A 13,820-nucleotide genomic window follows, 5' to 3' on the forward strand; every position below is an offset into this window, starting at 1 on the left:
TTTGAACCTCTTTTGAACAGCCTGTTCTTTCTTTTGCTTATTTTGAGACCATTATCTCACTGCTATTATCTCGCTGTTATTATCTCACTGTTGTTGAACAGGTTAAACTATATTTGGTGATATTTGCTGGACAAATTTGTGTGTACGATGTTGCATTTTTTTATATGATATTTTTATTTCTGGTTTTATTGTACAGTGTTGTTGGGTGTACAGAAAGGTGCTTATTAGAAATAAAATATAATTTTGTGGTACTTAGTGAAAGATTGTGGGCAGATCCTTTAATTCTCAAAGGAACTAATGAGAAATTCTAAAGTCTATTAATCAGAATCACAATTTTTGGTGTCAAAGTATGTGCGCACCTGTGTTTTCCGTTTCCAAGATAGCAATTTTGAGACCACAACACCCATCAGTTTAGATATATTCACAAGCACCGTTGCTATTTAAACAATTCAGTTGGAAGGCGTGAAAACAGACTGTTGGCAGGGTGTTAGATAGCAATGAGCATCATTATTTGCCTTGCACAGGTTACTGTCTTCAATAGTAAAGCAGATATATATGATTAAAAGGTATGTAAATAGTTTGCCTTCAAATAAGAAGTTTTAATATATAATAATATATAATAATATTTAAGCCCTGCCACATTTTGTCCATAAACTAACTCTATAACTAACTATACTGTCTGTATATACTGCAGTAACACTGATGTCCACACTGTGGCGTCCCTGCTGAAGCTGTACCTCAGGGAGCTCCCAGAGCCGGTCATCCCCTTCTGCAAGTATGACGACTTCCTCTCCTGTGCTCAAATCCTCGCCAAAGATGAGGAGGAGGTCAGTACTCCTGATTAACACACTAGGTGCTCCATATCTATACCGGTTAACCAGTTAAGCTACAAGCATTAGCATTAATAAAAAGCAGTGTCACTTTATTTTGTGTTTTACAGGCATTACAGCAGTTATGGCAGCAGGTGAAGACTCTTCCCCCAGCTAACTTCAACCTCCTTAAATATATATGCAAGTACGTCTCCAACGTCAGTAATCAGAACTGTACCTGTTTCTTCTTACTAAAGTAAAAATGATTACAAGTCACTGGTTCAAATCCCAGTAATGCAGCTTGCCATCAGCTGCCGGAGCCCTGAGAGAGCACAATTGGCCTTGCTCTCTCTGGATGGGTAAAGTAGATGGCGGATTCTTTTCCCTCATCACTCCTAGGGTGATGTTGATCAGCATAAGGCTGCAGCTGTGCTTTCCTCCGTGCGTGCTGTGATGCTACTTGATAATGCTGCATCAGTAGCAGTTAAAAAGAAAAGAGGCGGAGTCTCTGACTTCACATGTGTCTGAGGAGGCAGCATTTGTTAGTCTCCACCCTCCTTATGTGTTGAGGCATCATCAGTGATAGAGGATATACAGCTGAGTAGAAGCGGAATGGGTGGGACAATTGGCCTAGCTAAATTTAGAGAAAAATGGGACAAAATTAGAAATAAATCTAATGTAAAAAAAAATAATTTAATTAATAATGATCAAAAATGTGTCGTTTCAGATTCCTGGATGAAGTGCAGTCACACTCCATGCAAAATAAGATGAGTGTGCAGAACCTGGCCACTGTGTTCGGACCAAATATCCTCCGTCCAAAAATGGAGGATCCAGTAGCCATTATGGAAGGTACAAATTCATGATTATTTTTAATATTTTCAGTTTAATCACTTATATTACATATTGATGCATTTTATGCGCCTTTTCAGACATGTAGACTCAAACGAATCTTACTTGACCCAAAAAAGCCAAAATAAATTATTCAACTTTTATTAATAAACCTTCACTTGCTTAGATTTGGAATTGGACTTTGGCTTTAAAGGAGAAATCGAGTGTAAAACAGACTTAGGTTGTAGTAAAACATAATTAAAAGGTACAAACTTTTATAGAATAGTCCACCTTCTTTCACCTTCAGCATTCTGAAATACAGCACTTTTAGCTGATGCTCCCAACAGGCTTACAATGCTAGAGATAGGGGCATAAATTTGTCTATGCAAAGAAATCCAAAGTTTTGTGAGTATAAACTGTCTTTTGCCATGTTTTTTTTATTTTTTTTGTGCCTCGTTTTAAATGTCAGGGCCCTCAGAATTCTACCAGTGAAGTGTGGAGCTACTTTGAGCTTGTTAATGGTGTAAAAATGCTTTTCTAAAAACTTTTTTTGTGTGACAAGACCATCGACAAGAACTTTCTGTTTTGAAACAGGCGTTTTACAGCAGGACACTAAATAGTCCTGGGTGATGTTTTTAATGATGTTTTAGGATTTTAAATTTTGTCTAGATATTAATTAATGATACTGAATTTTCTGACTTCATTGAATCATTTTTCACTAATTTAATTTACAGGAACCTCTCTGGTGCAGCATCTCATGACTGTGCTCATCAGTAAGCATGACCAACTCTATCCCGAGCAGGACTCTGAGGCTCCTGAAGCCTGCCTAGAGGTAAAATCTCAGGATCAGCAGACCAACCTGGTGGGATGGATCTCTGAGGAAGACCTCCAAAGCCCCACACCTCCAGGGAAAGGCTCTAACGCCAGCGACAACCCCACCAGCAGCAGTGCCTCCTCCCTGGACGGAAGCCCAGCAGGCCCTTCCTCTAAACCGGGCCCTCAGGGAAAAGGTGAGACAGCGGTCAGCCCCAGCAAGCAAGCCAAGACCTGGAAATACACCTTCAAAAGCTCCTCGCCACGACCACAGCCCGCCAAGACCAGTGGCACACCAGTGGACGCCAGCAACGCCTCCAGCGGGAACTGGCTCATGAATGGGCTGTCGTCTCTGAGAGGGCACCGCCGTACCTCTACAGGGGAACGCGTCAGGGACTCGGGGTCATCTCAGCGTCTGTCCACCTACGATAATGTCACGTCATCATCGAGCCTGGGAAGCGTGCCCAGCATAGAGAGCGCGCCATGGTCCACCTCATCCTGCGACATCTCCATCCCAGACTCAGGGAGTGACCTCTTAGAGGATGACTCTAAAAGAGATTGCTGGGCAGAAGCAGAGGAAATCCAGAGAGATGCTGAGCAGATCACGGACGAAGCGAAGTCTGTAGAACAGGAAGATGCATCAAATATCGCAGTTGAGGACAGTATCAGCACAACCGGCTGCAGTGACACCAGCAACGCAGTGCCAGTCATCACCATCATGGACGAGGATGCAGAGGAAAGCCCCTCGGCACTGGCCAGCGTGGTGTCGGCTCTGCGAGAGGAGCTGAGCAAGCAGAAAGTGGCGTACGAATCCAGAATACAAAAGTAAGTGCAACATTCAGATTTTAGGAAATTGAGGAAATCGAGGATTACTGAAAATACAATACTACAATACTAGGGCTTGACATTGATAATCTGCCATGCTAGGCCTGTTTTGAGGTAATATATTGTCCCAGATATAATTCTGATGAATGATATTATTGTCAATATACTGTATACAGGTTAATCTAAAAAAAAAAAAAAGAATTTCAGTTCAATATTTTGTTATATCTTTTCATGGGACAACACTGACGATATGACACTTTGATACAGTGTACAGTAGTCAGTGTACAGCTTATATAACAGTGTAAATGTATTTTTTCCTCAAATTTACTCAACACACAGCCATTAATGTCTAAAAGCGCTGGCATATTTTCTATGAGCATATATGCAGCTAAAAAACAAGGAGCCTAGTGCAGAAAAATGTGTTTTACTTTTATACTTTAAGTAGTTTTAAAAACGGTACTTTTGACTTCAGTTGATACTTTAACTTCTACAGACGTATTTTAAACCCTAGTGTCTATACTTCTACCTACAGAGTAATGAATGTGATGAATACTTTTGACACTTTTGTCACTAAATGCAATGAAATGCTCACAGCAAAGCTCCACAAACTAGTATAAAGCTTTTCCCTAGATACAGTTAGTCCAAGAAAAACAGGGTATCCAAACATAAAGTTTCTTCGAATTGCATTTAGGCCAAAAAGTTAAACTTCTTCTACATGTTTGCTGTGTCCCTCACATTGCTAGTGCCTTTCTTACGTCTTTCTTTCAGCAATGTTTTTCTTTTTGCCACTCTTCCATAAAGCCCAGTGGAGTGTTTGTGGAGTGCAGATTTCTGCAGCTCCTCCAGAGTGACTATGGGCCTCTTGTGTTCTAAATCATGTCTGAATACAGTTAATATCATTAAACTACAAATTATTCTTCTTCATTTCTAGTCATTCTTCATCTTGCTCATTAAACATGGTGTTCTAAATGTAATCGAAATGAAAAAAAGTATTTACAAACCTATTTGTGTTCTCCAGGCTGGAGGAGTCGAGTGCAGCACTCTGTGCCCAGATGGAGAGATTGGAGCAGGAGATGGAACAAGAGAGGAAGAAGAAGAGAATGCTGGAGATCAAACTGCGGAACTCGGAAAGGGCTCGCGAGGACGCGGAAAACCGGAACCGGCTGCTGGAAAAAGAAATGGAGGACTTCTTCTCCACCCTCGGGGACCTGGCTCTCGGAGCCCGGACGAGCAATATTTAATGAGCTTGTCTTCTGGAAAACTGCCACGAATGTCTCACAGCTGTGATGAACTGTTGAGCAGCAGTGTCTCTGCATTACCTCAGGTCCCTTCAGAAATGGTGAGGGGATAATTCCATGTTATGTTTACGTTCCTCAGTCGTCTCGACCAGGACCTAAAGGACAGCTGTACACAAGGCCTCGTTCACCCAGACCTTCAGCGGATGTACCACTGTGCAGACAATTCTTACTAAAAGTGCATTGATTGAGATTGAGGGCTGATAAGGACACCGAGAACCAACAATGCCTTTTTAAAAAATGTTTAAACAGTGATCTACAGATGAAATGGATGTACATTTTGGATGTAAGTTCTTCAAACGGGCAAGAAGGTGTTTAGCATCAATCAGGTCAAAAAATTCCCTTGAAAAACAATGGTGTGCTTCATTTGTTCTTTTGATAAAACAAGGATTTCATGTAAAAACAGTCATTTGACAATAAGGGCTACATAATTTGTCCAATTTTGGCCAACTTTGAGAACTAAGGCCATGCATTACCGTTCTGTGTTGGCATGGACCCATTAGTCTGATCAAAGTATATTTATTCCATTTTTCCATTTGCAGTGTTGCCTAATCAGTGCACAAAACAGAACATATTAGCTAACAAAAAGCAAAATGAAGAATTTTGTGTTTTATGCCAGCTTCCAACCTTGCCCCACACATTACTACCAGCATTATCTAACATTGCTAATGCTGCACTAACATGCTGCCAGTGATTAGGCTCCTCTAGCATTGCTAACACAGCTTTAGCAATGCAGGCAACTTTACTCCTCCAACATTGCTGATGGCGCGTTAGCAATGCTGGCGAATAAGCTTATCAAACATCGCTAAAAACGGGTTGGTAATGCAGGCAACCAGGCTTATCCAACCTCATTAATTTTGGTGCATCATGGCTCCAACGCATTGAGTCCGGTGAATGCGATATGATGAAAAGTTGAGCCGAGGTGAAATTTAAGCAAATGAATCATTGCGGTTTTCAGACTTCCCTGTCCTTTATGATCAATCCCTGCTGATTTACAGGGACTCGGATCAGCGTAATATAGCGTGGAGGAAGGTTGCCGAGATTGTTGGGGTCTCTGGTTGGTTTTGAAAATTTTAATACATTATTTAATTGGAAAAGTTTGCTTTTTGTTAGCCTATATGCTGCTCACAAGACAGTGTAAAGAAGCTCAATCGAACATTTATATTTATAAATATACATTTATATTCATTAGTTTATAGGAAATAAACCTTGTATTAAAACCATATCCCATTTATTAAAACGATTTACTTGGATTACGCAGAGAGCGCCTCTGTAACGCCCACATGCGACCAGTTGGAGAGGGGCAGTGCAATCATGCACGTTGAAGCGTCAGAGCAGTGTAAAGCACAGCATTTGCAATGCAGGCAACTGGGCTCCTCCAACATTGCGAATGGCTCACCAATGGCGCATTAGCATTGCTGACGACCAGGTGCGTCCAACCTCGCTAATGCTGGGTTAGCATGATGAAAACCAGGCTCATCCAGCATTGGTAACACAGCATTAGCAATGCAGGAAACTGGGCTCCTCCAACATCGCTAAGGATGTGTTGGCATGATGGCGACCAGGTTCATCCGGTGTTGCTAGAGTGGTCACTTGGCCGAGTTTAGCCAATAGGCAGATCTCATAGTCTTAAGCCCTCCTTGTGGCTCTCTGTGACTACAAGTAGAGTTGAATAGCGCTTTGAAAGACACCCGCATTCATGTGAAAAAGCCACCAGAAAAGTCACCCTCAGAATTTATTAAAATTTGGCAAGATTTTCTCAGAATTTGTAACCAACTGCACTGTGGGTAATGAAAGGCCTCTACATGTTTGGCTTGGAATAACACCATCCTCATATATTACCTATATTTTAGAACAAACAGTTCTTAGTTACACTTACATGAAGCACACCATTGTTTTTTTCTGTAGTGCATTTCTCTACTTTTCCATCTAAAAAAAAATCTGAATGTAAATTAAAGACCCATTCAAGATGGCCACCATGTTGGTAACATGGCCTATCAGAAAACTCCTTCCCCCACAGCTTGTGTCTACAATTGGATTACCTTCTATCTCCCCAAACATTTTCATTTTAAAACGGGTGTTTCTTTACGTTTGAGACATCCTGTACTGTATATTACAGACACTGTATGTATTGTGTCCACTGGGGATTGTGGCCTCTTGTTGGCATGAGTATAAATGTTTTTCTGTACATTTTGATGAAGCTGCTGAAAAATAAGAAAAGTTTAAGGCGACAAAACAAAAAGGTGTTAAGAAATAGTAGTTGGTTGGTCCACCCACAGTGCTGAAGTGTTACTTACAGTGTTAAAGGGAGTTTTCACACTTGTAGTTTGTTTCTCTGGTCCCAAGCATTTTATGAGTTTGTTAACTTGGAGCGTTTTTCCTGATTTCCTTGGTTTGGTTTGTTTTCACACACCTGCACCAAAAATGCATTCCCCAACATACAACTCAAGCTTCTTGTATGGTCTTTAACACTGAATGCAGAAAGTTTGCACAGAAAAAGTGCTGCACATTCAGTATTCAGTGTTCAGTGTTCAAAAAAACAGCTAAGCATAGAACTGCAGTAGAAATAACATTAGTTCAAAGCTGCAGTTATAATCCAGGTAATAAATCAGGTTAAACTGCACCTAAACCTAAACCTAATGCGTATATTTTTGATAGTTGGGTTGTATTCAGATCGGATCACATTCTGACCACAAACAAACCTTTTTAAAATGTTCTCAGATCTGCTAAAAAACAAACCACACCAAGAGTGCAAAAAAGCCAGAGTAGCCAAACAGTGCTGGTGTGAAAACACCCTATGGCTGGATGGGGAAGATGCCCCAGACACTTCTGCTTGTTTAGATCTTTAGCTTTTTGACACTGCCTCGAATGTGTTTATCAGTTTGGCGCAACTATTGAGTACTCTTAATTCTTGCCAGTAAAGTTTTAGTTTTTAGCTAGACCTCTTTTCGCATTGCGCACTCGAAGGAAAATGCAATGCAGTGCAGTGACTCGGTTCATATATATCAGCTCACAGATGCCTTGTGTTGATCGACATCACCCTTAGGAGTCATGAGGGGAAACAGTGGCATCTACCGTATCCACCCAGAGTGAGCAAGGCCGATTGTGCTCTCTCAGATCTCCGGCAGCTGATGACAAGCTGCATGACCAGGATTCGAACCAAGGATTTCCTAAACCCGCTGGATCATTTTTTTTTTTAGCCTTTCGCCAATAAAGTTAAGCCTTATTAAGCCATGGTTTTATCTGACTCAAACCAAGAGTTTAAACTGCCAACTAACACAGCCTTTAAAAACCATTCGGAATCAAAGCCGGGGGACAACGATCAGCTTTTTTTTTCAGTTTGAGGACGTTAACGTAAGGATTGTAATGACAGTGCCTTCGGTCTTGTGGAGGTCTTGTGTCGATTCGTAAAAAACGTGGCTTGCTTGAACACTAGAATAGTTTGCCATTCTGGAACTTGTTGATGTTGGTTATTCTATGAAACTGATAGGATGAAACTCGATGTTAAGAAAAGATGTGGAATGTTCAGAATCTATCAGATACTTTAGGAAAGTGTTAAGAGGTTAATATAATGCTACAGGAATGTGTGTCAGTAAAACGTGTCACTGTGTTGTTCGACAGACCTTTTTAATTTATTTTATACTGTGCGGAAATGTATTATAGAATTATAAATGCCGTCTACATATTTCATATATATATATATATATAAATACATATATGTGGTAGATTCCCACTGAACTCTGGGTAATCTTCTTCATGACTCTCTTTCAGTAAATACTTGACACTTGATGAAGAATTAGTGTGTGTTAATAGAGCCGTATTAACTGGAGATGACGGGGATGATGAAAGGTGGGAAGGCTGTATCTGTATCTGCATCTGCGTGAACTGCATCGGGTGCTAATATGATGCTGCTAACATTGAACCTACTGTTCTCAAAGTCGACCAAAATACGAGGCCTTCAGCTGGAGCCCGTCTCCTCTTTTCAGAGCTTATTTAAATATTTCTTTCCAACTATATTTTCTAGAGAACTGTCAGCATCTAGATTATTGTTCAGAAAAGTACAGTAGAATTTACGCTTGTCTGTATTCTGTATTCTGTATCTCGGCCTGCTGTGCTGAGGGATTCTTTGACCAATCAGTGTGGTGCAACATAGCCGACAAAGAACATATCAATAAACATAAAACTGGATTATTAATTTGTCCCGGTTGTTGCAGCTTTATTTTGACTTCGTCTTGTGCCGGCCTTACACTTCCTTCAAGAAAATGATCCCTGTTTACCTTTTATGGCTCTACTGGGTTTTTTTCTGAGTGTGTGAATCATAATCGTTAAGAGAACTGTAAACTCCCACAATGCATCATAAGTTACAGAAATGTAAAATGTATGAAGACATACAGCTCTGAAAGAAATTGAGGCTACTTCAGTTTCTGAATCAGTTTCTCTGATTTTGCTATTTATAGGTTTATGTTTGAGTAAAATGAACATTTTTGTTTTATTCTATAAACTACTGACAACATTTCTCCCAAATTACAAATAAAAATATTGTCATTTAGAGCATTTATTTACAGAAAATGAGAAATGGCTGAAATAACAAAAATATGAGATATACAGGCTCAAAAAAAAATATCATTGAAATATAATTTCAAAATGTGAAACTCATATATTATATAGATGTATTAAACACAGAGTGATCTAATTTAAGTGTTTAATTCAATGATTGTTGATGAGTATGGTTTACAGACAACGAAAACTCAAAAATCAGTATCTTACAAAATTTGAATATTATATAAGAGTAATTGGTGCTTTTGGCAGTGTGGGCAGTGCGCTGCTGGAAAGTGAAATCTGCATCTCCATAAAAGTTGTCAGTAGCAGAGGGAAGCATGAAGTGCTGTAAGATTTTGTGGGAAAACAAAACTGCACTGACTTTAGACTTGATAATAAAACACAGTGGATCAACAGCAGCAGATGACATGTCTCTCCAAACCATCACTGATTGGTTGAAACTTCACACTAGACCTCCAGCAGTTTGGACTGTGTGTTTCTCCACTCTTCCTCCAGACTCTGCTCCCTAGATTTACAAATGAAATGTAAAATTTACTGATGATCAGTGATGGTTTAATGGAGAGTCATGTCATCTGCTGGTGTTGATCCACTGTGTTTTATTATCGAGTCTAAAGTCAGTGCAGTTTTGTTTTCCCACAAAATCTTACAGCACTTCATGCTTCCCTCTGCTACTGACGACTTTTATGGAGATGCAGATTTCATTTTCCAGCAGGATTTGGCACACTGCCCACACTGCCAGGAGCAGCAATTGGTTTTATATCATATTCTTATTTTCTGAGATACAGATTTTTGGGTTTTCATTGGCTGTAAGCCATAATCATCAACAATAAAAGAAATAAATGCCTAAAATAGATCTCTCTGTGTGTAAAACATCTATATAATATATGAATTTCACATTTTAAACTGTATTACTGAAATAAAGTAATGTTTCAAAAATATTCACATTTTTTGAGATGCACTAGTACAGTATTTAAAGCATCTGTTACTGACTGATGTTCATTACCGGGAGCTTTTAAGTCTATACCAGTTATTTATTCATCCACTCATTAATTTGCTTCTTAGAAAAAATAATAATTTTACAGTTTAAAATATTTTCTAAGTAAAAATTGATGGATGTGATTTATTTAAATAATGTTTTTTTATAGCTTGACAGCACCATGTATTATATATTTGACACGAATATGACACAAATGATTGTGGAGCTTTAGAGACACAGAAGGAGACGAAGGTTGGGGTACAATTCAAACAGAAGTATTTATTTGCAGTACATGTTTTGTTTTAAACATTGGCATGGTGATATTCCGGTGCGTTTAACTGCAGTAGTGCACGTCTGGGCGCCTGCACGTACACACAAACGGCGTCGCTAGCAAGACCCTGCATCCCTGCTCAGACCAGCTGCTTGTTTTCAGGCGCAACCAAAACCCAAAATCGGCTTTATTGCCTTATTCTTATCGATTCGGCTGATCTAATTCCATGCGCTCGTACTCCTGCCTAGCTCCGGGTCATCAGTCTGATTCTTTCTGGTGAGTCAACAAAACGCATTACAAAAAGAAAAAGAAAGAAATATGCTGAATTGGATTGAATAGAATAGAATTAGAATGGAACTGAACTGACAGTACCAAACAAACAGTTCTCCTCTACGTGTGGGTGGGGAACATACAGCGAACACACCGCAGCTACAGAACGAGAACACCTACAACCAAGCACAGCTAGCAGAGGGTATTGCACATGAATTATTTTTAAAAATAAGAAAAAAAGTAAAGGAAAAAAAAAAATCAAAATCCTTAAATTTACATTACAGTCCTTTTATTTCTACGTGAAATTTACATACTGTACAAAACTAGACGTTTCCTACTATTGACAATAGTTTCCTTTCAAATAAATAAATAATGGAATCTGTATTAACACGTCCTCAGCGGCTAACAGGCTAACAGGCTAACACACGGGCAAAGAGCTTGTAGAAATTTAGAGTGAGGTAGTTCATCAAAGTTGACTTTTAATTAGATAACACGATTGCGACGCCAGCCGTGAAAAAAAAATAAAATAATCACACCCAGAGGAAGCAAATGCAGCGCGAGGTCGAAAGTCCGATGCCGTCGTCGTCCCTTCGGTGCTCATGGTTTACACATTACACTGACATGGCAAAAGTCATGGGACAGCACTCTTTGTAAACTGCCCTAAATTGTTAATCGTTACATTGAGGAAAGGTTAATATCTGGTGAATGAGGCTCAACGCTGGCCGATGTGCTCATGGCAAAGCCCCGAGTTACAGCAAGGCCTTATAATGGCTTATAATGTGAAAACAGACAAACGACTCTTTCAGAAATCTCACACATCCATATTCACCACTGGAGACCCTCTTTAGCTTTAGGTTTTTTAAGGGACTCTTTTGGAACAAAAGGGACAAAAGTCATGGGACAGCACTCTTTGTAAACTGCCCTAAATTGTTAATCGTTACATTGAGGAAAGGTTAATATCTGGTGAATGAGGCTCAACGCTGGCCGATGTGCTCATGGCAAAGCCCCGAGTTACAGCAAGGCCTTATAATGGCTTATAATGTGAAAACAGACAAACGACTCTTTTAGAAATCTCACACATCCATATTCACCACTGGAGACCCTCTTTAGCTTTAGGTTTTTTAAGGGACTCTTTTGGAACAAAAGGGACAAAAGTCATGGGACGCAATAATAATTCCTGCCCCACCACTGTCAGTGGCATGTCAGTGTATAATGCTAACTTTAATATGCTATGAATTCAAGGCACACATTCAGATTCTACAGATTTTGTCGAGACAATTTGGAGTTCTGCATATTGTTACACCCCCAGTACCTTCTTCACTAGTAACAAAAACGTTCCTTTAGTTCCTTTTTAACTTCCCAACATTCTTTACCAGCAACCACATACACAAACTCTCATTTTATATTCTGCAACATCACCTTCCTTATCAAATCCCACTACAGCACACTGCCATCAGTGTTAAAAATGCGATTTCACAGACATTTCAAACTTCTCTGCATAATTAAACAACTTCAAACAAGTGAACAGAATCATTCAGAGTGGGTTTGGTGTGAAACTTACTGAGCCAGAAATCTTCACAGTGCCTCTGTATAAAAAAAAATAAAAATAAAATAAAAACTATTTTTACAAAGTTATCACATCATATCATTATAAACAAAACACTGCCTGGAGCCTGACACACGGTTATACTTGTTTTTGAGAGTTTTGAGTAGGTTCTGGGTCTAAAACCTGCTTTTAAAATCATATATTATTAAAATGGTGCAGGGGTACACAAGAGCAGGGTGTTCTATAGCCAAAAAAGTAATTACAAAATGAATTACAAAAGTTATTAAAGTAATATTGTTATGAATAGTACACTACCTGCCACCTGGCACACTATTATAGATGTTTGTGAGCATTTAAAGTAGGTCCTGGATCTATAACCTGCTTTTAAAATCACATATCTTTAAAATAGTGGAGGGATACACTAGTGCAGGGTGTTGTAAGCCAAAAAAAAAAAAAAGTCCCAAGTTACAAAAGTTATTACATCATATTGTTATGAATAATACACTATATGGAGCCTGGCACACTGTTATAACTTGTTTTAGAGAATTTTGAGAAGGTTTTGGATCTAAAACCTGCTTTTAAAATCCCATATCATTAAAATGGTGGAGGGATACACAAGAGCAGGGTGTTGTAAGGCGAAAAAAAGTCCTGAATTACTAAAGTTATTAAAATCATATTAATATAAATAATGCACTACCTGGAGCCTGACACACTGTTATAACTTGGTTTAGAGAATTTTGAGAATGATTTGGATCTAAAACATGCTTTTAAAATCACATATCATTAAAATGGTGGAGGGATACACCAGTACAGGGTGTTGTTAGGCCACAAAAAATAAAAGGTCCTGATTTACATAAGTTATCACATCATATCATTATGAATAATACACTACCTGGAGCCTGACACACTGTTTATAAGTTGTTTTAGAGAATTTTGAGAAGGTTTTGGATCTAAAACCTGCTTTTAAAATCACATATAATTAAAATGGTGGAGGGATACACTAGTGCAGGGTGGTGTTAGGCGAAAAAAAAAGTCCTGAATTACTTAAGTTATTAAAATCATATTGATATAAATAATGCACTGTCTGATGCCTAACTCACTCTTATATGAGTTATATGACTTCTGCAAAGATTTTGGGCCTAAGATCTGTTTTTAAAAGCACATAATTAAAACGGTGGAGGGATACACAAGTACAGGGTGTTGTGAGGCACTATTTTACCATCTTCAACATTTCATACAATGGCAAAAAATATGTGTAGATTCACTATGGTAGGTTTAAATAGTAAATTAAATGGTTATATTTGTGTTTTAGACTTGGCAACATCGTCAAATTACACTTTACCACCACTGTAAGAAGCCAGAATCAGTAAGTTTCTCTACAGTAAACCACCGAACCAATTTCACACCAAACCCAACCCAATTATACAGAGTTCCTTTCTACCTTTCTCTTAGTAAAACCAGCACAATCTCCGTCTCAAAACACGTAAATCACTTTGATGAACAACCTTCCTAAATCCAGCCTGTTAAAAATCAAAGAACTTTAGTCTCTGTGTTAAAACCAAAATATTAAAGTACACCAGCATTTCAACAGCTTTATAATACATGATATTTAGGATGGAAAACTAGG

General features: G+C 38.9%; 1 protein-coding gene across 2 annotated transcripts in view; it reads left to right on the forward strand.

The window, feature by feature from the left end:
- Positions 1-8,765, forward strand: part of si:dkey-191m6.4 (rho GTPase-activating protein 22) — a 39,573-nt gene extending 30,808 nt beyond the window's left edge. For both annotated transcript variants that reach the window (XM_007233570.4, XM_015601373.3), the window contains 5 exons: positions 695-827; positions 941-1,014; positions 1,537-1,658; positions 2,372-3,275; positions 4,294-8,765. In XM_007233570.4, the coding sequence (XP_007233632.3) occupies positions 695-827; positions 941-1,014; positions 1,537-1,658; positions 2,372-3,275; positions 4,294-4,516 (1,456 nt within the window). In that variant the 3' untranslated portion in view covers positions 4,517-8,765. The remainder of the gene's footprint in view (positions 1-694; positions 828-940; positions 1,015-1,536; positions 1,659-2,371; positions 3,276-4,293) is intronic.
- The last annotated feature ends 5,055 nt before the right edge of the window (positions 8,766-13,820 follow it).

Source organism: Astyanax mexicanus, chromosome 15, assembly GCF_023375975.1.
Source record: "Astyanax mexicanus isolate ESR-SI-001 chromosome 15, AstMex3_surface, whole genome shotgun sequence".
Lineage (NCBI taxonomy): Eukaryota > Metazoa > Chordata > Actinopteri > Characiformes > Acestrorhamphidae > Astyanax > Astyanax mexicanus.